At 37.6% G+C, this 26,565-nt stretch overlaps 1 protein-coding gene across 3 annotated transcripts in view; it reads left to right on the forward strand.

The window, feature by feature from the left end:
- The first annotated feature begins 1,419 nt into the window (after positions 1-1,419).
- The window catches only part of prex2 (phosphatidylinositol-3,4,5-trisphosphate-dependent Rac exchange factor 2), a 127,528-nt gene continuing 102,382 nt past the window's right edge, over positions 1,420-26,565 (forward strand). For all 3 annotated transcript variants that reach the window (XM_082183869.1, XM_082183871.1, XM_082183870.1), the window contains exon 1: positions 1,420-1,873. In XM_082183869.1, coding sequence (XP_082039995.1) covers positions 1,736-1,873 — 138 coding nt within the window. In that variant the 5' untranslated portion in view covers positions 1,420-1,735. The remainder of the gene's footprint in view (positions 1,874-26,565) is intronic.

Genomic DNA, 26,565 nt, shown 5'->3' on the forward strand with positions numbered 1-26,565 from the left:
TCAGTGAGTCAATAACTGTGCGGTATTAAATATTTGGCTCGGCTGATCAAATTTTATTGAGCTATTTCAATTTGGCAGACACTGCACAGGGCAAACACTCGGTCCGTAGAGGGAAGTAAGCAGCCTGCTTATGAGAATACAAGTGCACAGGCCATATTTTAGAGACCTACATGCTTGAGAGTCAAATATCATCCAGGGCATCCTTACAGCTTTTATGGATTTGAAGGGGTTTTCTTACATTAAAAACTTGTTAAATAACAAGAAAACCATGAGATTAATTGTTTCTTATAGGTTTATGGTAAATTTGAATCTTTGCAAATATGGAATGCGAAGAATTGTGGGAACATATCTGATGATGCTCATAAAGTCTTCTTTCCAACTCTCTTCAATCTCACTTTTAAATTATTTTAGAGAAAGACAGATTCATTGATGCATGCCATGTTAGAATAGAATAGAATTAGAATTCAACTTTATTGTCATTGCACGTCACAAGTACAAGCAACGAAATGCAGTTTGCATCCATCCAGAAGTGCTTTAGCAAGAATATAGATATATTACAAAATATTGATATATTAGATATGTTACAATGTACACGGTATGAAGGAATGTTATGAGTGCTATAACTATAAGTATATACAGGCTATAACTGTAGTAAGTGTACAAGCTATGTACAGGCTATGAACAGGTTATACGTATGGATATAAATAAAAGACTATAACAGACTATAAATATACAATATGCAAGTATTAATAACAGCTGTAGAACTATAATTATTGTATTGTATTGTACAGCATGGTTGTCTATACAGTATTTACAGTAAGATATATATGAATAATTTATACAGTAGTAATATTAAAGTGCATGTGGCTGTAAGTGGTGGTCCAGCCACTGTGTATGAGTGTGTATGAGGATACTGGGGTTTTTTGAGCAGGATTAATGTCCACAAGGCTGCTGGTCCTGATGGCATCCCTGGCCGTGTTTGACACTTTTATGGTTTATGTTAAGGTAAAAAATTACTTTTTTCCAAGTAAAGACAATACAGTCAACTGAAAACAACAGAGAAGCAAATGCTGAATATTTTATATATTAAAAACATTTATTTAAAAAATTATTTGCTAATATTAAGAATTATATTATGATAGAGATGTGACAATTATTAACAGTTCATAAAAAAATAAGTCTCACAATTATTTAGTATTACAGTGGAAAAAACATTCCAACGCTGTGCATCTGTGAAACGTTTTAAACATTTTCTTATGACAACATTACACAACTAACATAACTCTTCTCTTTAGTGACATTCATTTTCGAAGTAATGTAACTTATATTGAAGTCTGGGAAAGTCTTGCATTTGTAATTACCCCCAATGTCATCAACATTTCCCCACTGTGCTGGCACGAATTCCCAGCCATTTATTTCCTGTCCTTTTCATGCTGGAGGGAGGCTGGATTTAGGATGAAGGTCTTGGGAGTCACATGGACCAAAGTTTTTGATTGATGTCCAAAAGCCATTACTACACTTTTCTCAGGCGTGTAGACTAGAGTAGTGCTGAACTTTGATGCTGCTTCTGAATGCAGCCGGTTCGTAGATTGTTTTTGAATTGCGTTCATTTGTTCTGGTGAATTTGTCCGCTCCTTTTTTAAAAAAAATCATGTTTCAAACCTCCTCCAGCCGGTGTCAGTTAGTTTAAACTTCTCCTATTGCAACTCTAAAGACTCTTAAGAATACCATCGAAATGACTGAGGAAAGCAAAGCCGAACACAGAGCCGAAAGTGGGAAAGATTTAGAGAAACAGCTTCGTTTGAGAGTTTGTGTTTTGAACGAACTTCTGAAGACCGAACGGGATTATGTCGGGACGCTGGAGTTTCTCTCGGTAAGTGCGACCTGGTTAATTGTTTCATTAGCTAATATATTATTAGTATGTATATGTAGCCAAGATCTATCCCATCTATGCGGCGTGCCACGCGACAAAGTTGAACGCTCCCGTTATAATCAAATAAACGTAGCCTACAAGCGCGCGCATCATCGTTGAGTCCAGAACTGCGCGTGAACATTCAATGAGTTCGTGCTGAACGGTGTGATGTTAAACTAGGTTATGTAAACTTGCAGTGTATAGCCTACAGACTAACAAATTGCAATGGAAGCAATTTGCGAATTATGCAGCGATGTTCAGGTGGTCGACTCGACTAAGGTGTTTCTGGACACCGCCACAGTCTGTTAATATACAGTACAAATTACCATTTGCCTCTTCTAGCACAGTAACAGTAGGCTAAACGACATTTATTTTAAATACTTTTTAAACATAGAACTAACATTTTTTTGTTATATTGAAACGAAAGCGTGCGAGCAGAGTAGGCCTGTTGCTATGGTTATACCCATCAGTTTTAGCGTCTTTGTCTAAAGATTAAAATACTTTTATCGCTGTTGAAACATTTAAATCTCGGTTTAAACATGTATGCTTATTTGCAAAAATATATGTGCTTTAAAGGGGTTCATCATTTGGACGAGTGGTCAGACACCCAGGACACCTGTAAAATTCTAAATTCATGTTTTGTTGTCGCGTTGCTCGTTTACAGTGCAGATGAGCTGAACTGAACGCGTCTGTTTAGTGTGCTTGGACTTGGAGTGAATGCGCAGCAACAGAGGTCTTGCGGTGAACCTCAAAACCCAGAGCGTGCCATGCCTGTCAATCCCGCTGATCGATTTGGTTTGAAGCTCTAATTAAGAAGAAAAGCCCAGAGTAATTTGTCTCAATTTAATGTGTGCTTCTTGTTTTGTTTTTTTTCTGCATTGGAGAGCTTCTCTCCAGTTCCTGTTGACCCGCAGTCAATGTTTGGATTACAGAGAAAAAACTTTGTTGCTTAGAGGTTTTATTCTGTGGCTCAGGAGACTAGCTCTCAGTTGCCTTTTTTAACGTATCCATTTCGCCTCAGATGTTTCTCCTAAAATTAATATAGACACAAATGTTGACATACAATAAGCATACTGTGGACAGCATAGTTTGGATAATTTGGTCTTGGAAGAATCTGATGAGAAATGTTTTCGTGACATCTCTGAGTTTTGGCTAAGTCTTTAAGACAAGTCATTTCACTCGGCGGCCATCTTTGAAATGCCTCTCAGATTTGCAAGTGCAGCTCTTATCTCTTTGAATTGGGAAACATCAAATTCTCCAAAACTGTTCGCCAAGGTTTCGAATAAATTTTAAACATTTGACTGGACTTAAAAACACTTATTGGAACCGGAGCTTCTAAGGGCCAGTTCAAGCCGCAGTCACACTAGACTTTGAGCATGCAAAATTTCGTCGTGATATGATGTCACGCTCCGCAGCGTCTTTTTTATAAACATGAATTGAACATATAACTAATAGTAACGCACTCAAAATGTAAATAAAAAAATAAATAAAAACGGTACTACAGTATATGGTTATCCGGACCACACGATGGCCTACCCCTAACCCCGCCCCTAAACCTACCCGTCACTGGGGTTAAGACCAATCAGGGATGACTATACGGACTATACGGGACTAAAAGACACACGTGTGGTCCGGATAACCGTATAGTTCCAAAAAAACAACCTACACTCTTATTCGGCATTTAACAATAGCAGAACCCTTTTTGGTGCTAAATAGAACCCTTTTTTATAAGATTCCATAAAGAACCATGCTTTGAAAGTGCTATATAGAACCTTAATGGTGTTATAAATAACTTTTTCAACAATATTTATTTTCCTTACTATTAGTATATTATCTTCATATTATTAATATTATTTTTTATAAATTATTTCTTAATATTGTTTTGTTTTTTTGCCCTCTTTCTGCCTGGTCTTATATCTTGTTGCCTCTATTTGGGTTTACATTTTTTTTTTAAACAGCATGTTCTTGTTCATGTACTTTTATTTATTTTTTGACATGGTAGACTGTAGCAAAAATGAGTGCTTTAATAACAGATGTTAGCTAAATACATTAATAAATAACAATTGAACACAATATAGAATGAATAATAATGAAGACCAAGTTCCAGTGAAATATCTTCAAAATCCCCTATGATGTCTTTAAGTCCTTCATTATGTGTGTATTCTGAGTGGCAGTTTCTCTCTGCAGATGATGAGGTTATGATACGTGACAGCATCTGAAATACACAATTGAGTTTAGAGTTACATTGTGTCTCTTCCATTTGATCATGTAAAAATAATTATGTTCATAAAGGCCAAAATTAGCAAAAATGGACAGAATGAGCCCTTTACCATGTTAAAAAGAAAAAGTGATATAAAGTCATGGCATAGCTTTAAGTTTTTTTTTTTTTTTTTTTTTTTTTGTGACTGGGTATGTTTAGGCATAAAGTCATAATTAAAAAAAAATCTTAACAATATGGATCATAAATTCCATATCTCTGTTACTTAAGTTGTGGAGAAGAGAAGATGAGAATCCTTAACTGAACAGCTTACACTACATGTTCTGTTAAACTAAATGAAGCTTACACTACATGTTCTGTTAAACTAAAAGAGAAAAAGACATGATTGTTAGGAAATGATTGTTACAATTTTTAAAGTTAGAATTTATAGACATTTTAAGAAAGAAATCATTTACCTGTTGAAAGTATGTTGACAGTCTGCTTTGTAACTGTAGTTGTATAGCTGAGCTCCAGAAAATCGGTAATAAGGAGGCTTTGACAGTTACAGATTTGAAAAACAAAAAGGCGGGAGTAAAGAACCTAGTAGAGTAGAGTGTAGAACCTAGTGGTAGTAGAGTGTCCTCGACTTTACTGCAAAGATATAGTTTGTTTAATTCAGCCAAGAGATTATTCGATCTTCTACTGGTCACACGTCTTAACTTGATGCGAATTCGCAGCTTAGAGTTCACCAAACTTAAACTTTGGAACACAGCGAAATGCAAAACTTTTCGCATGAGTTTGCGTATCCGGTCTGACGCATTCAAATGTGTTTGAATGGAAGTTATTGGAACAAAAAGTGCAGTGTTACCTCCCCTTCACACAGAACTCGTTTTTGCTGTTAAAAATGCGAGACGCTGGGTCATTGGAACGGAAAAAAATGCAAGGTCTAGAGACACGTTTTTTAAAAGTTGAACTTAGAGACCCTGCAAAAAACCAGGACCCGAGCGCAACGGTTAAAGACGTCTGTCTAGCACGTGTTGACATTGAAAAACAATGGAAAAGTAGCGCAGTGGAATGGAAAAACGCGTTCTGTGTGAACTGCCCCTAATGGCAGCTGCAGTGACGCAATGACTTTACCAATCGGTGATTGGCTCTTATTTAGAAGGCGGGACTTATTCCGCCACATTGCGTGTTGCACTTTCTCCCATTTATAGTAAAGGCTGATTTACACTTCTGTGTCGTTTACACCTCTACGCCATAGGCTACGCGTCGGTTTTCATTTATACTTCTGCATCGTTGTCCACGTCAATGTGCAATAACACATGCTGACCGCTAGTAGGCAGTGTCCACGGGCATGTTGATGGTGCAACCCACAGTATCAAGGCAAAAGCCAAAGAAGAAGCAGATTGTTGTGTACGTTGTCGGAAAAGCAGCAGCAGTGATGGAGGCAAATAGACAGCGACTTTTGTTGCAGCTTGTTTCAGACATTGTTGAGAACTTTTTCTTAAGGTTGCACATGAGAGATCATTGGGTCTTTTTCTCAGGATAAATATCTGAGAAGTAGATGACTTGAGCAAAAGTCTCAATTTGCTGTTTTTGCTGTAGGAGAAACAACAGATATCAACACTGAAACTTGCATATGAAAAATAAGATAATCTCCATTATAATCTCCATACTGTCTCTATGAGGGATGCATCTGTCCATGATTTGCTAAGGCTCAGTGAGCAGGGTAGGTAAATGCTTTTGAGTCTGAGCCAAGAACTGAGGCAGAGCAGGAGGATTGAAAGTGAAGGCAAACTGTGGGACTGTACCAACTAATATCATTTCTGCCTCTGCTGGAGAAATAGAATACTGTGAGCTCTTCGGCCTAGCAGGGGAATCGAAGGCAGGAAGGAAAGGAAAGGATTTTCTGTTTGTGTAATGCATAATTTTTCAGGCACATAAGCAAAACATGTTTCAATAAGGAAATAGGTGACTAATCACTTATTCAATAAAGTTTGAAGCTAAATATAGATCTAAATTTGAATAGAGCAAAGAGAGCATGAAATGCGCTTCGAGTTTTCTGAAGTCTGAAATGATTTGTCTAAATGAACAACCAGATGATACTGTACATGTTGTGGTTGATATCCATATCTTGAGGTTCTTCTGAAGACCTATGGAGTTAGGTGACAGTTCAAGGCACTGTGTGTGTTGTAGTGACCCGTTTCCCACCTTTCATGCACATTCACATGCTCACATGTGAATGTGGTTCCTATGTTGGCATCGATGATTTCATTTTGATTAAAACAAAATGCAAACACTATATTCAGACCGTTTCTATCCATTTAAATTAAGCATTAGCCTGTGGAGAATGTCATATTTGGTATTAGGTGACCTCCAGAAATTATGTTTTATTAACAAAGTTCGGGAGGAACACGTTCAAATTGCCTAACCAATCTGCAAAAGATGAGACCTTTAAATATATGCAGAGCCGACTCACCTATGTTGAGTGACAGTTTTCTGCATCCCACCACCACCTCGTCTCCTCACACTCGCCTGGTTACTATCCTAACCAGAGATACGGGTGGAGTACTCTGGGTTTGGGCCAAAATTCCGAGCTCGGAGTCCTCCCCTCGGACAGCACGCCAAATACGCATACCTCTTATTCCATCTGATTATTTGTAAGTGTGAACTCGTGAATAATGAATTATAACTATTTTATTAACCAGGTCAGATGACGGATCCCTCGGACCACATTTGGATGTAGTCAAATGACAACTATTTTTTCATTGTATCCAGTATTTTCAGTCACTTATTTCCATTTGGGAATGAGTTTATGAGAATATGTTCTGGGACTCCTTGCCATGTTATAAATGACAGTTAATTGTACAAGTTTTGAGCAACCTCAGACAACTCACTTTAAAAGTTCCAGTTTACTTCGATTATTCCCAATTGGGTTGCAGTTCCGGCCAAACATTTCAGTTTGTTTTATTGGCAGCGCTAAACATAATGTCTTCATTCTAACAGAAGTGGAAAAAAGTGAGTTGAAGATGAAAGCTTGCCGTGGTACCCCCGAGTGTGATTAGGAGGTCAAGGAGGGAACTTTATCAATCCAAGTCACTGGGAAATATCACCCACATGCTCTCGAGGATCAAAGCCTCCATGGGTGCCGCTGCAGGTCTGTGACTGATCACTTTCAACCGATCATCTTCCGCATGTGCCCCTTAAACAGAATTCCTGAATGTCTGAACAAAAAAAAAAGGAAGAGTTTTAGGCTCGGGAGGCTAAAGGAAGCTTGTGCAGGAGTGAAGTTAGACGATAACAACAGTCCACAGTAGAGGACAATGGATATCTGGGGTGGTGTTTCATGGCCTGGAGGGCCCAGAGGACCTGTACCATGCTAAACAGAGGGCATTTTGTGTTTGTGAGAATTAGATGAAGGGGGTCGCTTACAGACAATGTGGCTCCCCGGTGGAACCAGCCTGGAGGTATTGCCAGGAGAGGGACTGTGACGTGAGAGCCTGGGCTCTTTGCCCTCTGTTGTAAAGTACATTTCCTGGTGGAGGAATTCTGGAGAGGTTAGAAGAAATTCGGAAACAATGGCAGACAAGTTGCCTTGTTGGAATTCAGGGGAGGGTTGGCTAGTTCGGATTAACTTAGCCTGCTAAATGATTCATTTGTTCTTGGAGAGAAATTGTTCTTAAAAGCTGTTGTTGAGTTGATATTTAGTGTAAAATACCAGCTGCATCAACTGTCAGTTACTTGGCATGCAACACAATTGTGTCTTGCTATCAGATTAGCCAAGAACAGTATCTGGCAATTCACATGAGACAGAGGAAGTCTCTTAAAAGATATCTTCAGAGATATCCCCAATATGGCTTATGTAACTGCTCGATATAGATCTGATAGTGGGAGGTTTCAGATAATCATGTTTATATTTGTTAACTGGAGGCTAAGAATGATGATCCTCTATAAGAAGTGCCTCACTGAGGGAAATAGAGCTTGTTTCTATGCTCTTTAACTGTATATGCCATTTGAGCTTATGATATAGGAATTGAAATGAGAACAAGCTAATATAAGAAGTACAACTGACCAGCACGAGCATGCATGAGTACTTGTAGAGCGAATCTAACAGGAGTGAATAGGGGGAAAGCTTTCATGTCCTACTTTAGTAGAAAAACAGAGACATGTATCTGCATAATGTGTTCTCTGGAGTCTAAGCTCTGGATTAAGTGGTCCCTCTGCAGCGTTTTTCTTTCGCAATACCCTGTGGGTTTAGAGGAATTGACCACCCAATATACTTTTTTAAGGCTTAATAATAAAACTTCAAAAGGGATTTTTGCACCACAAACTGCAACTACTTTTATTTTGCTTTTGGGGTAAACACAAGTTTTTAAAGTCCCTGTGGACATTTCTTAGTCTATTTAGAAATTAGTTTGAAGATGATGTGGTACAGTTTTCGAAATGACTTGACAGTAAGGATTTGATTAGAATGAAAATTGAAGTGCAGCTTACCCACAAACACATATTAAACCTAGTGCTGTGCTGGCTTAAATAATTAAACAAATGACTAATGGGGTATTTACGCTTGGTCACTCCATAGACTTTTAGTTTTACAGATCAGGACAAGGCTAAGTATAAATGACACTTTTGAGATATATCCAGTTACTCAGAATGTGGTTTAAGATGCACCAAATTTGACTCTGCCAAGTGTAAATGGGTCTTGTTGTTGAGACCACTTACATAAACCACTTGTTGTTGAGACCACTTACACTTACATTACTCTTTTCAAAAATGTTACTACATAGCATGCTAAAACATTTGTAACACTTTAAGAATTGCATAGCAATGCCTTGACAACCACCCACATTGTGGTGGTGAGTTATGCTTGAGGCAAACATTGCATCACATTCTTAAAACAATTAATATGTATTTTTTTTATTTTAGCCTAAGACAATATAGGTATGCTTAAATTGCTCTGTTTTCTTTTTTTGCCTTGTTCTGTTTATTTACATTCAGTTTGAGGCCTGTTGATTTGTTGCTGTCACATAACCAGCACTAATACTAAAGGGAGGGTTTCATATCTTTTCCCAGCCAGGCAGTGAACCTTGCAACCCTGTCCCATGGGGTCACAGTTCCCCATCCTCAACCTCTTCCTCTTGGTATCCTGGTTTATCCATCTGTTGCTCTGGAGACTTCTGGGCTTGATCATCATGCCCTCTTCCCCCATTTCTCACTGATGAAAACTCTGTGATTTTTTGTCTGTGTTTAGTTTGTTTTAGACATTTTTTATTGTTTATTGTTCACTGTTTATTGAATCAGTGTTTGGCATTTTTTGAGTCTCAAACATTTGCTCTTAAGACTTTGCTTGACACCTTTGAGTCTTAAAACTTTTTACTCTCAACTTAGTTTTTGAAAATGAAAAGGTATGCTCAGTTATCGACAGTCACTGATAAATGAAAAATGTATGATAAATTAATGATTCAGATTGTTTCATTTTCAGTGGAATGACAGTCTTTCCAACTGTATGTAGTGTATGTTATTGACCCTTTCCAAGGGTAGTTAAGGTAGATAAAAGAAAAGTGATAAAGAGGATAAAAGAATTAATCCTCATTTAAGTATTTGAGACACTAAGTAGAAAAAAGTGGTAAATGTTTGCAAAACTCCTTTTTGGAGTATCACTTTCTCACTTTAACACGCTTTTTGTCCCTGTCACTTGCCTTTTTTTTTTTTTTACAGCCTTTACCTCCTGCATATGTTCCATCCATTATGTCCCAATACTCTGTTTACAGGGACTTGTATTTTCCCCTTGCTACATGGAGCATCATTAAGATTCCAATCTTACTAATGAGTTCGGCTTTCTTTTTCCACTGTATGGTCTGAGGAGTTCTCATGCGCCGCAGACAGACGTTATAACCAGCTGAGGTTTTCCTTTATCTTATCCTGAGCTCTTTTTAAGCAGTGTGCTTAACTAGCTCCCTGAGGCTCGGGGCAGCTCGCCTCATTCCAAATGCACAGCATGAGCGCAAAATGTGTCAGCCATTTTTCTATTCCTGTGACAGTCCGATTCATGGAAGAGAACAGAGGCTTTTTGTGCCCCTTGGGGAATTTAGAGGTGAATATCGGCGTTCAGTCTGAATTTACATGATGGTGCTTAAGAACAAGGAAGTTGTCGCTGGTGGGGAGGAATTGTGCCCTTCCTGCTGTTGGGGTCTTTAGGTTGTTTGTTTCCGTGATTGAGCTGGAAGCGTCTAATCACCTGTGAAAGCCCTCCATCATTCGGCTGCGGCTGAATCCCACACTGTTTAAAAGGACTGAAGTGATTTAGTTATGGCCCTCCGGAATTTCCTCTCAATTCAACTCATCCAACTATTTTATGCTTCTGGGGAGCAATTGATTTGGTTCTCCTGGGACTAGCACAATAAAAACATAGTATATATAGTGATGTTCATGCATGTCCCATAATTACCCTCTTGTGTGTTTTTGAAATTGTTTTACACTTGCATCCATCTGTGTCCCATTGCGTTGGTGTGCAGTCTTGTGTGTCATGTTTGTGAGTGCACAGGGGACTACGAGGGGCTCTGGCCGTTGAGTTCCTTTAGCTTTTGTGTCAGTGTGAGCAGGATTTCCTTCCTTCCTGCCCCTCCCCTACTTTTACATTGTGCTCTGCTTCCCCTGCACATAGAGCTGGCTGTGGAGGCACACGGGCCGCTCCACACGACTAGAGTCTATGCCAGGGCATCTGTCTCAGATCAGTCTCTGGAAGACAGCATCTGAATAAGAAACCAATGGTCAGATGTTTTTTTTTTTTTGAATATATCACGGGTCATCGTTGTCTTCTATGAGTTTTTAATGTGGGATGATAGTCCAGGAGATGGTGAATGAAGCATCTTTGCATGGCCAGGTGGCATTTCAAATGAGTGTACGTGGGCAAGTGTCAGCATCTATTTGGGGCATCTATGGTCATGTGAAATAGCAACACATAAAGTTGCTGTTGCGCCACCATATTCATCATATGAATGAGTATGAATATGTACATACATTCTCAGACATGTATGTACAATATGAGTATGAATATGACTTACTCATCATAAGTCATCATGAAATCAAAATGAACTCTATTGTGAACCCAGAAATTGACTGTAAAAAACCATCAACTTGTTTTATGATTTTTTATTATTATTTTGTATTTATATTAATTTTGTATCCAATCTAATGCATTCACAAGAACTTCTTGGAATACGTAAGTTAGAAAATTATATTTTTTACTAATTATAAAAATAAAAAAAAAATCTTTTTCTTTTTTTACATTTTACTGTAAACATACATCTCTTGTTGAATATACACTGTAAGAAAAAAGTGGAAAAATACTGCTTTTTTTAACAATACAGAAAATGTATTCTTAGTAACTCACATTGGGCCCCATATTTATAGACTTTTCTTATACATTTTGTTAATAAATTTTTACCTGCAAAATGCATATTTTTCTGTCTTTCAGAGTAAAATGTTTACTTTATGTTTTGTCAGATTAATATACATGGTGAGGTATAGTGAATTTTGAGGTTTTTATGCTAGCATTTTTTTTTCCCATTATTATTTTTTTCATTACAGAGAAGAGTAAACTGGGTTGCAAATACTATTTCATGTTGACTAAAGTGTGGTATTTGAAATTTTCACTTTGTTGTTTTATTTATCTTTTTTTTATTGATTCGGTTTTCTGAGTTCTGTACACTCAAGAATTTTTTTGAAATGTTGATCTCAAGGCATAGTTGTAGAATATCATAATATATTATTTACATGATTGTAGTGGCATGTTATTTGGGATTCCTTCTCAAATCCTTCTCAGCCTTCTCATTTCTTGGAATTTCTTAAAATGTCTGAATCCCAAAGAAGAAATGTAGGTGAAAATCCAGTGTAAAGTGCACATGGAAGTTGAGGAACGTGAAGGGCTAGAAACAGTGAGCTGGCGGAAATGATGAAGGAACTGACCGCCATTATAAATCAAATCTGTCCTTGATACCCTTTGTTATTTTGTTTTGTTGGTGTGGAAACAGTTCACAATCATTGTGTGAAAGTTGAAATAGTGTGTAGTGCAGTGACTTAGTTCCACAGTATCCTGTATAGCATATCAAAGTGCTTCCTTGTAATGGTCCCACAAAGCCTTCTCATCGTGTGCTTCCTCACACTTCTGGGGCCGGTTGCACTAGATGGACGTAAAAAATGTAGATGTAATCTCTACACAGGGCTTAGCTACGTCCAGCCTTCCAATTGAACTCGATCCAAAAAATGTTATGATGGATGAAAGTTTCGGATGCAGTGTGTAAACGTGATTGACACTACGTGAGTTCGTATTTATTTTTTAACGTGCAAAAATTTCGGACTAAGTGTGCAAGGACCTTTACACGCTGCCTCCGAAACTTTTGTCCGTCATAACAAGACTGTTCAGGATCTATTGGTTCACGGAAATTGGTGGTCTATTTTTTAATATGTAGTTCCAGTATCGCTGGCAAAGCATCATACTAAGCCACTGACATCCTGAAGTAAACTTTGAATCGCTCTGGATAATCCCGCTGCTCCTTGATATTCCTTCAGCTCCTTGATAAGGAGGTGGAACTCTCCTTCCTCTCTACGCAATCTCAGGATTGGATGGACCCAATACTTCCTCTTTTTCTCTTTTTAAGAAGTGAGAGGACAACAAATCATCCTCACTGCTTGAAGACTTCATTTTGTAATGTTTTGCAATTTTGTTTGCAACTGATTAATTAATACGCATCATACTCAGTGTGCAAGCAGACCCGGCGCCAGACACAAATTCACGGACGGGCATTACATTTTTTCAGGGGGGCACAAATGAGATTTGTCTCAAATCCAGTCTGGATTTACAGTAATAGGCTATGTTTTGAGGTGCACAATTTGTTATTTACAAAATAGCCAAGTCCACCTACTTTCTTGTTGCCCACGCTCATGATTCTGTCTGCTTGAAATATGTCCGGTGAAACCACATTGAATCGGAGCCATGTTTCTGTGACGCACATGGTGTTTGCATTCTCGTTTTCTGAGTCAGCACTAGTAACTTGATCATTTTATTAGTCAGAAACCTTAAAGGGGTGGTATAATGCCCTTTTCACAAGATGTAAAATAAATGTGTGGGTGTGTATGTTAAGTTTTAGCTCAAAATACCCCACAGATATTTGTATATAGCATGTTAAAGTTGTCACTTTTTGAGGGTGTCCCTTTAAATGCAAATGAGCTGCTGCTCCCGGCACAGAGGACGGAGCTTCAAGAGCTTTTGTCCTTAGCAGCTTTGATTACCTCACAAGTACATGCACCGAAAATTTCTAAAACTTTTAGCCTTTTATGTTCAAACCGGAGTCAGAAAGATGGAGAGACTCAAGAAGAAGTGACAACATGTAGACAACATTTCTTAATGGTTAGTTGATGAATTTATGTAGCTTATGTGTAGTTATCTTCTAGTCATTGATTAGTATATTCTGTCTTGATTCATCTATAAATCGTCTTCCGGGGGCGGGGTTTATGTACATTTTAGGGTTGGTGATGTCACTAAACCGGGAGGAATGTCGTGTAGTCCCTACCAGCCGTTTGTTGTAGTCCTTAAAAAGCAATTTCTTTAAAAGAAAATATCTCCCTTTGCTTTGAACTTTGAGCATTGTAACTTTGCAGATGTTGTTTATGCTCAAACAGCAACATTACACACTAACTAAAGTTAGAAAAGTGAAATCATAATCAACCACCCCTTTAATTTCAAGTCTGCCATGACACAGCAGTTAGTCAGTATCTGTTCCTTTTCCTTCAGCATGTGTGTGGATGTAGACATCAGGTGTAACAGCTGTTGTTTTTAGCATAATGCAAATTGTGCTACAAGTTCGTAATCCATCGTTGAGAGAAATGTTCCAAATGCCAGAAGGATTCTAAAATTCATTGAATCGAACAGATCATGGCGGTACTGAGATTATATATTGAAAGAAACATGTTAATGTGTTTGCTTCTTGAGCACATGTTGCTGGGGTCTGTAAAGAGGCATGTAAAAGTACAGTATTAAGAGACCTAATGCTTGAAACAGCTTGAGGATATTGTCAATTCTTTGCCAATCCTGGCTGCAGTGCTTCTTTATCTCCGATTTGTTATTCAATCCGCACATAATCAAACATCCAACCCAGGTGACAAATTGAGTGAGCACTGTTTCATGGTCAGTTAAAGGCTAGTGCCTGGAACTGGAAACCGCAATTGCAGCTTTTAAAGCTAAGCCCCAATTCTTATTCATTGACAGATTCCATGATGCCTTCCAAAGTCTGATTCACCTCAAACCTTTGCAGGGTTGTCCTTTGTGGCTCCACTGTGATCGGCGACAGACCGCTGGTGCCATCTTCCCTGTCTCTTGTACTCCGCTAACTAGTCCCGGCCTCCAGCGGAGTGACTGGCATGCTGAAGGGGTTAGTGAGGGCCACTGTTCATTCATACACAAAGATGGCATTGATCCCAGAACACTTGGAGGGGGCACTTTTGGCCGGCCCTTTTCATTGACATTCAAGCTGTCTTTAGGGATTTCAAAAAGGAAAGACAAAGTTGTTTTCTCTCTTTCCCTCCGCTGACAGCGTCCAATTGCGACCAATTCTGAGGTTCTAAGATCCCCAATAGCATCAGATCCAGTAAAAATTGGCTTTATTGGACAACCCTGGACAGAATTCAAATCAATAGCACAGTCGTGTGTGCCACGCATGCTGACTGAGCTTGATACGTGCAGTTTAAAATTCTGCTTGTCACCATGGGCTTTCAGACGCCAATCTGTAATGGGATTTTGGCCCCTTGATACACAACAATAAGCTTTGAAATGCACATGCAGTAACATTGAATTAGCTATTATGAATATAATAATAGGAGATGTGTAGAAGCATTTTGAAATGCCATTTACTCGGCATATTTGTTTGTCATTGAGACAGTTGGACAATTTGTCATGGGAGCTGATACAACACAATCACGGCCCTCAAGCCATCGCTCCTCATATCGTTTTCATGAGGGGATTAAAATTATTGGTGTCACATGGCAATTCTTCACAAACATAAGAAAAAAAGAACAATTCCAGTCTGGTTTTCTGCCTCTTTAGCTGGAGGACCAGTATAGCCTTACTGTTCACCTGCAAAACTGGCCGGAGAAGCTAGTCAAGTGGGTCTAGGATTGACCAAGATGTTTAGCTGGTTATGGTAGTTAAGAAGCTTGGCTGAGAGACATACAATCTATTGGGTTTGGTTCAAATTAGATTTTCAGAATAATACCATTCTTCATTTAAAAGTCACTAAAATCATACAGTGTGACCAGTGTAATCCGATTCACGAACTAATGACTCTAATGAAGTCATTGAAGTGGTTCTTTTTACTGAATCAAAAACATACATCGTGACCAGTGTAGTACGACTCTTTTTTTTTTTTGTCACACAGATACAAATTTGGCACATAGAGGACAGTCTGAACATTGACCACAGCAAATTTGGAGTCTCTCAGAGTCAAACCATCTAGCGCCACCAACAGCTGAAAGTTGCACTCATTTATGCTAATAACTTTTGAACCGCAGTTTTGAACTCCCCAAAATATACAGCCAACGAGACCAGTTTAATCCGATTTATGAACAAGACTCTTATAAGCCAGTTTCCAAAAGGTGGTCCTGTTTGAATCAGTCTGAAACACTGTATAATGCTGTATAAGTTGCTGGGAATTTAATTTTATATGAATTTCTTTTGGCAAAATGGACATTTTGTTTTTGAAATATAGAGAATCAGTCAATCTGTATCCACACCCAGCCCTATAAGCCAGTGTCTCAGGTTGTCTCCAAAAACCAATGCTAGTCTTCTCTGCAGGGTGTAGTGCTTTGTGGTGTCTGTCTGTCCGAGGTTTAAGACGCATGATAAAAGTGGTTTACATGCACCTAGACAAGTGGGCGTTTATGAAAAAACATATATTGAAAAATGGCCTTTTAATAATTAATAATATTATTACTGTTATTAATAACAAAGACAAGGCCATGCACACATGTGGTTTTAGCATGTCCCAAACCAGCATGTTAGCTCCCAGGGCACGTATTTATAGTAAGTGTTTCCTGTGGATGTTTCCCATTGGGGTCTGCGGAGGCTCGGCTGGATCCTAATAGTGTCATTAGCCACCATAAAACTGCAGGTTTGTTTTATACTCTTCTTTGGATCCTCCATGAAAAGCCTGTTTTGTTGCTTGTGTTGTCTTTCTCCAAATTTGGTATAAGGTCTCACACTGTCACAAAGCAAAAGCCTCTCATGGCATGCAGGCTTTGTTGATGTTGTGCAGAAATAGGCCCTGGTAAATTGAGTTTTTCCTCCACAGGAAGAAAAGCACAGGCCATTTCCTCAGACGCCCTGGTGTGGGTTTATGAAGGAGGAGGCTGGACTGTTCATCATCTGTCTGGAAAAAGAACAAATGAATGACTATGGGAGAATGTCATTTAATGATACATATATAGATAATTGTGCAGGATTAAAGGTATAGCGGAGGATGTTTTACTTCCTGGTGGGTAGTCTAAACTATTGGTCCTCCTAATTGTCAATCATTCTGGTGAATCAATCAAACTTTTCAAAAAGTGGAGAGGGCGGGTCTTATCTAAAATTTGGAAAGATCCTCCGCTATACCTTTAATATATAAAATGATTATTAATAATAAATACAAATAAATGTTACAAATAATTTATATTAAGTGTTAATAATAATAATGATTAATATCTGGTTCCAAAATGCATCTTATTAACATTATTATTAATATTATTAATTATGATGATGCTTTATTATTAATCAATTATTATTAATTGTGATAAAGATGCATTTTGTAACTTCTACCTTCATCATCTACCATCAGGGCTAACTCAGTTTGCCGTAAAACTAGCAGTATGAATGAGTTTAAACAAATACACATATTTTTATTCGTTTTCTTCATCCAAATACCAAATACTTTACTCAGACTCAGGGTTAGTTCATCTAAAAATCACATTTCTGTCATTAATCACTCACCCTCATGTCGTTCCGAACCCGTCAGACATTTGTTCATCTTTTATTTTTGTAAATAAAGTGGTAAATTATGTTTGTTTTTTTTACAAACAAAGCACTTTAGTCGCTTCATAAAATTGAGGTTAAACCATTAGAGTCACGTTGATTAGTTTAATGATGCCTTTACTTTCTTTCTGGGGCTTGAAAATGGTAGTTTTAGCTGTCAATGGAGGGACAGAACTCTCTCAGATTTCATCAAAAATATCTTCATTTGTGTTCCAAAAATGAACGAATGTCTTACAGGTTTGGAATGACATGAGGGTGAGTAATTAATGACCGAATTTTCATTTTTGGATGAACTAACCCGTTTAAATTCTGTGCTGTTGACTTGGTGCAGACCCTGAAAGTTTTCTTTCACAGACTGAACTAAAGCCTGACCCAATTATCACAAAACCGAGAATCAGTGGATCATCAGTGAACAAAGAAGCCATTCATAAAATTATGTTTTGAATGGAGAGCGTCTGCATTTCAGCAGGCACGAATAATAGCGAAAGTTACCTGTGATTGACCGCAAACGTCCATTCTGGAACCCTGTAATATAGAGCTTTGGTTAACTCTATTTTTGTTCAGGTTTCCAGGATTAGTAAAAAGGCACTAAATTCAGAACGAGAGAAAAAGAGGGAGATTTTCCATAAAATAGTCTTATGCGTGATACATTGGTTCCATCTTGTTGTTTTTTTTGTGTTTTTTTTATTTTTATTTTTATTTAATATGCATGCTCATTTACCCTATAGGTGTACAAGATTAATAATAAAAAAATTATATATTATTATTATTGTATATATATGGGCAGATTTTGGATATTTAATGTATACAGTGGTTTGAAAAAAGTGTTTGCCCCCTTGGTAAATATGATCAAATATGGCTGTAAAAAATAAATCTGCATTTTTAATCCTTTTGATATTTTATTTTAAAAATTTGCAAAAATCGAACATTTCATTGAAGTAAAATAATTGAAAGTGGGGGGGAAATCACATTATGAAATAAATGTTTTTCTCCAAAACACGTTGGGAACAATTGTTTGCCCCCTTTTATTAAATACTTTTTGCAACCTCTTTTTTCCAAGATAACAGCTCTGAGTCTTCTCCTATAATGCCTGAAAAAGCTAATGTTTTTGTTTCATCTGACCATAGAACCCATCCCGTTTGAAGTTCCAGTAGTGTCAGTTACTTTTCAAATGTTCTATGGTCAGATGAAACAAAAACATTAGCTTTTTTGGCAGCAAACACTTAATATGGGTTTGGTGCACACAGGGATAAAAAAGTACACCATGTGTAAAATGAAATATTCTGCTGTATCTTTAATGCTGTGGGCCTAATGTTCTGCTAGAGGTCCTGGACATCTTGTTCAGATACATGGCATCACGGATTCGATCAGATACCAACAAATAAAAAATCTAAACCTGACAGCCTGTGCTAGAAATCTTATAACGGAGAACAGGATGTAGAGATTCTGTATGGAGGAATGGTCTCTGATCTCTTGTCAGTTGTTCTCCAAACTCATCAGGCATTATAGGAGAAGACTCAGAGCTGTTATCTTGGAAAAAAGAGGTTGCAAAAAGTATTTAATAAAAGGGGGCAAACAATTGTTCCCAACGTGTTTTGGAGAAAAACATTTATTTCATAATGTGATTTCCCCCCCACTTTCAATTATTTTACTTCAATGAAAGGTTAGATTTTTGCACATTTTTAAAATAAAATATCAAAAGGATTAAAAATGCAGATTTATTTTTTACAGCCATATTTGATCATATTTACCAAGGGGGCAAACACTTTTTCACACCACTGTATGCTCAATAGGTATACATGATTAAAAAAAAAAAAAAATGCTAACTCAACACTTGTAATGGGAAACCTGACTCGGAGACAGAGAGGGGTATTTTATTGCACATTTAAGCAATGCAGATGTTGAGACTTGATATGTGAATAACACTTGCATCTAGAATTTAAAAACACTGTTAAATCTTTAGGTAAACTTAAAATGAATATCAGGTTTTTTTATTATCATATTGTACATTACAACGTTGTGGTGCTTAAATGTTTAGCATCGAAAAATCATTAAAATTATTGATTTTTAGTGTGTTATTTTTATTTTTTTAGACAAAGTAGTATATTAGTCATTTATGAAAATAATTCTCAGATTATCTTTAATGGCCATAATTGTAATATTGGTACATGCCTAGTCTTGTATTATGCTGTGTAGATTTAGTTATTCTATATAATATGTAGAATGTATCCTGTACTCATAACATTTGGGGATTGGATTAGATAAATGCTGGAATTTAGTATTATAGTACATAACCAGAGTGGTGTTATAAAGCCATGGCTTGTCATAAGGAAACAGACAGGGCCACTGAATGGCGTCTAACTGTAACTGCAGAGTTATACAACGAAGACTGGCATTGTGTAATTTCCACCACATGCATGTATACACACGAGCCGTAAACAGAGCATGAGCCCAGGCCACTGTGTAGGATTTGGGGGCGGAATGTATCCTTAGTTTGACAAATGCGTAAACATATTCAAACCCATACAAACATACACATGCCACTATACATGTATTGCTTCCTGGAGGCAGTAAGTATAGGGAATGGCAAGAATTGTACATACTATACATACATGTACACTACCGTTCAAAAGTTTGGGGTCAGTAAGATTTTAGTTTTTAAAGACATTACTACTTTTATAAAGAAATGGCAAATTAAATTGATCAAAAGTGACATAAATACATGTATAGCCTAACGGTGAAGAAGATCTCTATTTCAAATGAATTCTATTATTGGGAACTTTCTATTTATCAAAGAATCCTGAAAAAAAAAAAACATTGATAATAGTAATTTTTTTTTACATATTAATATATTTTCTGAAGGTTAATGTGACACTGAAGAGTGGAGTAATGGCTGCTGAATAAATTACATCACAGGAATAAATTGCATTTTAAAATATAATAAAAAAGGGTTATTTTAAATTGTAATAATATTTCTCAATATTGCTGTTTTAATGTATTTTTGATCAAATAAATGCAGCCTTTGTGAGCATAAGAGACTCAAAAACATAATAAAAACTTTTCAACAGTAGTGTATAGGGCTGGGTATCGATTCAGATGTTACAATTCGATTCGATTTCGATTCTCGATTCGATTTTCGATTTCGATTCTCGATTCGATTTTTCCAATTTCGATTCTAAATTAATTTCGATTCGACTCACTCAATGAATATTAAATACAAATCCTATATTTATTAAAAAAAGAAAAAGAAAAGAAAAAAAAGTGAACAAGTTTTCAAGTGTTTAATTAATAAAAAGAAATTAAGAGCTACAAACCTGTATATTAAACTCTTTTTATTTTAGGTACACTTGGGTACATTAAAACAGAACCCAACTCTATATTTCAAATGCATACAATGAATAGACAGGATTTTGATGCAAGATGAAAAATTGATGCTGAAAATTGGACAAGTCAGAACAGTCGCATGTCTTGATCAAACAGGTTAACAATCCTCACATAAACCCACATATAAAAACGTTGCATATAATATAATATGTGCCCTTCCTGTCTAACAGCTAGGCCATACAGAAATTGAATAAAATTATCAAACAGTCTTTGTTGCATTAATTATAAATTATATATTGACTAATCAAAGTTACAAAAGTTCTTTATTCAAGAGCAGTGAGTGTTTTTCTCTGTTCTCTTTGTTCTTTGATTAACTTAAATGACAGAGATAATTAGTGGCTACAGTGTACTGTCCCTTTAAGACCAGCCGCTGTTGACAGAGATGCGGAACTCACACGCGGACTCATTCTCTCACGAGGCACAACTCTTCACGTTCGTCATAAGACTGCTCTTATGTTATAAAGATACTCGACAAAAATACATTTTGGCATAATTGTGTGTGTTCTTCGTTCAAGCGCGAAAGATAATTCAATTATGTGCTGTCTTGTGCGCACGCACGATATCATCGCAAGTTTTTCTGTCACAGTCACGACAGCATTTTGGCAGCATTTTGGTCATATAGCCTAATTGCGTATAGGCTTGTCATAGCGATTGCGATATGATTAAACGTGCAGCACTAATTGAGGTTATTTTATGATTTAGATAAAACTACCATAAAATCTCACAGCATTAGCTATAAAATTGAGTTTGCAAGCCTATGAACAGTGGAGGAAAACTAATACATAAAGATGGAAAAAAATCGATTCTTGGCGTTTGAGAATCGATTTTGAATCGACCACATTTAAAAAAACGATTAATCGAAAAATCGATTTTTTTGCCCAACCCTAGTAGTGTATATACATACATGTTTTAAATTATTTCAGGAGAGTTCAAGCCCCAAATTAGGGTGGACAGAGCTCCCTCCATAATTTGCACTGCAGTCTAAATATTATTTATATGAGAACTTAACTGAAACTGCTGGCAATGAAGATATTAGTATGAGAATGACTTTATGGCTCGGTGCAGGTTCAGAGCGCTCTCGTATTCGGTCACCTGGCTGTCTAATAAAGGCTGGATTTACTGCAGCAAGCTTCCGTCTGAAGCTGAGAAAGACGAGACGGTGGCCAGCAGGTGTATGTGAGGGGTATGTGAGTTTCTCTGCGTGTGGTGCACATCCATGAATTTGTGAGTAAGTGTTTTGGACTGAATATTTGTTAGGTGTTCTTTAAAAGGGACAAGTTGTTTTTTCCTGCAGTCTCCTTGGATCACATCCACCTTTCCACCTCGAAGTTCCTGACCTTCCTCAGGTCTCATGCTCAGAGCTGGCACTGGATTCAGTCTTTTTTCACTGTATGGCTGTAGACAAAACAGGGAACTTTAAAGAGACAGTTCACCCAAAATTAACATTGTGTCATTTCTCACCCTCATTTTGTTCCAGACCTGTTTTGTTCCTCTCTTTTTAGTTTTTTGTCCATACAGTGAAAATTAATGTTCTATTTCAAATTTCCTCTTTAAATTTCCATTGTGTATCCACAAGGTTAATAAGACCAGCTTGTAATTGTGTAGTATCAGATGTATAACATTTCGTAAATATCCCATCTGGTCCTGGAAAACTGCTCTGAACAGGTTCTGCATGTCTCACTTTGATGTCATACACCGATCGCCAATCGGTCGGTGCAGCGCCGCTTCAAGGCGAACAAGCCTAATAACAACATAACACAGAGCAAAAGAAGCACATGACATGATCACATGACATATCCAGGAACATAACAAAACTAGGAACATGGCTGACAATAACAACAAAGACATGAAAACCTAAACGTGATTCAAAACCAAATATGACAATTTGCCTCTGCTAATTCTGCAGCCAATGAGATTGCTTGCTCAAAATTTAAATAGTCAGTTTATTGTTTGCTGTAAGCTAGTCCTGCAGCTCTGAAACCCTCCACCCCCCCCCCCCCCCCCCCCAGCTCCACCTGCCTAGATCCGCTATGTTCTAATGCTATATTTATGTATGTTCTGTTTATACAGTAGCAGCATATCTTACATGCTCACAACAGCGTGTCTGTGTATCTATTAGCAGTAACACTCTAAAAAAAAAAGGTTCTTCAGGGGTTCTATGCGGTGGTTATGGTGCTATATGGCACGACTGCCATACAAAGAACCCGTTAAACCCCTACAGTTCTTTAAAGGTTCTCTCTCTCTCTTAGTCTCTTAGTTTAGTTGGTGCTAGGATTAGGAAGAAAAAAAAACATAAAAATTATTAATTATCCATCTTTTAAGTAAAAGTGTAATTTAGAAGCATATTGACTCATTAACTGTAGTATCTGGCATGATAATGGGCCCTACTACCTCAAAAAAAAAAAAAAGAAAAGGTTCTATATAGCACCATTTGACAAATGTCCTATAAAGCTTCTTAAAGGCTAATTCCGGTATTTAACACCTTGAGTCTATTTTGTAGTTTGTTTTGGATGAACTAGAGTGGTGGACACAGAAATTTTGACGATGGGTCCTGTCTCGACTTTTTGACTCTTTTAGAATCGCCTTTGACCGCTTCAGAGTGGCTGTCTATGGACATGCACGAACATGTCCTTAAAACAACCCTTAACGTTCGTTTTCAAAACTGTGCAACTCACCGAGTGGTTAGTGGTGTTCGTTGATGATTAAAAAAAAGTAGCGTAGCGAAATACAGTTTCTGTCTTGTTTTATTTGTCATTTTGTAAAATCCCATTGATTTCTGTTGGAGGACTCATTGCTCGTTGATATTACTGCGCTACCGGAAACGGAAAAGGGGGCTGTTTACATTTGGTTGTAGTCTTTTCGCTCGGTTCTCCGTCTCTCAGGAGGCTAGCGTGAGCAGAGTAAAGGCCAATTTATACTTCTGCGTCGAGTGTACGCCCTAGTGTACGTCGTAGGGTACGCACGTAGGCGACGCCGTCGTGAGCATTTATACTTCTGCGAATGTCTGTGTTGCTCTGCAGTTACACCGCCGAAACGCTAGTTGGCGCGGGTGGGTTTTAATGTTCCAGTTCCACTGTGTTTACATTCCTCGCGGCTGTTTTGAGTTTAGGTTTCTACGAGCAATGGCGACTGAAGGAGTCATACAGATGGCTGTATTTCCGCACTTCTTCAAGCAATCTCTCGGTCACTTGGTCTATTTCCATGGCTCTTCACTGATCTTCGGAATTTAAAAATGGCGGGCGGGCGGTGCAGAGTGCAGAAGATCATTCCGGAAATGCGTAGGAGGAAACGCGATGCTATCCAGCCGACCAATCACAGATCTTGCGGTCCGCGTCGCCGCGACGCGTAGTTACATTTTTGAGGAGGTGCGCGTCAGGGTACGGCGAAGGGTACGACGTATGGTACACGTCAATGCGTATGCTACGCCGTACCTTCTACGCGCACCCGACGCAGAAGTATAAATTGGCCTTAACTGACTGTGCTCTATGCGCTAGACACCGAATTCCGTACAGTGTCCTTGTACGGCAAAGTGGTTGTCGCCATCAAGTGGTCGGGAGTGTGCTAACGCTTCAGACTCAAATATCGAGCGGAAGTTTATACGCGGTTGTGAGGTATCTGAAAAAATATTTATACTATAGCAAATAACACGGATTGAAATCATACATTGCGCCGATATATTTGTTTTTAATCATCAACGAACACCACTAACCACTCGGTGAGTTGCACAGTTTTGAAAATTCTAAAAGAGTCAAAAAGTCGAGACAGGACCCATCGTCAAAATTTCTGTGTCCACCACTCTAGTTCATCCAAAACAAACTACAAAATAGACTCAAGGTGTTAAATACCTGAATTATCCTTTAAGTGCCATATAGTACCAAAAGAGGTTCCCCCTATTATTACGAGCCAAAGAATCACTGTTGGGTACTGTTGAGCACCATTTATGTTGAAGCAATTATATTTATATATATATATATACATACAGTATATATAGTAATTGCTGTGGAAATGGAGCTAGGATTGAAATGTAAGAATTGTGCAAGCTGCCTAACCTCAGTTATACCTGGCACTCATCCCAGTGGGACAGAATTCTGTTCTAAAGCTCAGATGACATGAAACCATATGCAAATGTGAACTGAAGTTACATGCAATTAGCACAGGCCAGCAGCCCCATCAAGCCAATGCAAGGTGCTGTTCGCTGACACTCCACACGCATGTTCAATTTCATTTCACTTGCTAATCATGTAGCCGTGGAGCACAACTCCAGAAACATAATCAGCACCAAGACTTTAGCTGCGCAGCCGAGCCGCAATCAAGAGGCCGGTTTGATTACCTCCTTCCTTATTCCTTTGGATTTTCATTTAGAGAGAGTTCTGGAACTGTTTAATTTCAGTTGATGAAATATATAAGTGGTTAGTTCTCGGCCTTGTAATCAGCACATTCAGTTTGCATTCGAGTATCTTGCCGGTTGAGAGCCTCTCTTTGGATATTTGACCCACTCACTCTGCAGTGTGGACTAACTGTTTATAGCACAGTCATTTAGACAGATATCCTAACAGGAAATGCCTACTTTTCTGGACTGTCATTAAAAGTTAGCATTTTCAGTGAAATAGCCCTTCTTAAATCTCTTCATCCATATTTTGGCCTGGTTTCACAGACAGGGCTTAGATTAAGCCAGGGATATGCCTTAGTTAAATTAAGACTGAGTAAGAAAAAATTTGCTTTTATAAACATGCCTTAGAAAAAAACATTACTGGTGTGAATCTTCAGACAAAACAATGACAGTGACATATTTTAAGATATGTCAGTGATGCTTTCAGTTAAAACAGCTCAAACATGCATTTTAGTCTGGGACTAGGCTTAAGTCTTGTCTGTGAAACCAGGGGTATAACTTAAATTAAAAACTAGACTTATTTAACTTATACTTCATTTAACTCAACTAGATGCTTCACTAATTTTCTACATCACAGGAAAGGGTTTGCTTTTATTGTGGCAGTGCTATGGTACAGTGTGAGAATCAGACAGTAATATCATGGTACTTTTATATTATTATAGCATTATAGCATTTTGACAATATATATTTAAATTTATTTATGTTTTTGCTTTGCAATTACATTAAAAAAATTGCATATTATATTGCAAAGTCTTCAAAATGTTTAATGCATGAAAAAAGATATATCACATTTGGTTAAAACAATTTAGTTTTTCATCAAATGAACTCAAGAAAGAATGAAATATAATATCAAAATATCAAATATAGTATATCATTGTAGATCAGTAAGTTTTTAATTTTTTTTAAGGTCTTATACTTTTATTCAGCAGGGATGTATATAAATTGATCAAAAGTGACAGTAAAGATGAAAGTGTAAAAAAAAAAAGAAAGTGAAAATGACATGTTATGGTAACCCATACTCAGATGTTTTCCTCTGCATTTAACCCATCCAAGTTAGTGCACACAAATTAGGAGTAGTGAGTAGTAAACACACACACTGTAAACCATGAACACACACCCGGAGCAGTGGGCAGCATTTTTTCTGTGGTGCCCAGTGAGCGATTGGGGGTTGGGTGTCTTGCTCAAGGGCACCTCAGTTGCAGGTAATGAGAGTGGAAGAGAGATCTGTTCATTCACTCCCCCACCTACATTTCCTTCCGGTACTGAGACTCATACCTGAGACCTTTGGGTTGTAAGTCCGACTCTTAGCCACGACTTCCCCCAAACATTTTTTTTGTTATAGCAAAATAGCTTTTTTAAATAAATGCTGTTCTTTTGACTTTATTCATCAAAGAATCCTGAAAAAAAAAAAAGTATAACGATTTCCTTATTTTAAATTGTAATACTATTTCACAACATTACTGCTTTTATTGTATTTTTGATTAAAAAAAATGCAGCCTTGGTGAGCATAAGGGTCTACTTTAAACACTGTACCAAACTCAAACTTTTGATTGATAATGTATGTGTACCAATTCAATAAACAGCAATAGTTACCTATTTACCTGTATTTTTATTTGGGA

Source organism: Leuciscus leuciscus (genome assembly GCF_965113295.1).
Source record: "Leuciscus leuciscus genome assembly, chromosome: 11".
In the NCBI taxonomy this organism is placed as follows: domain Eukaryota; kingdom Metazoa; phylum Chordata; class Actinopteri; order Cypriniformes; family Leuciscidae; genus Leuciscus; species Leuciscus leuciscus.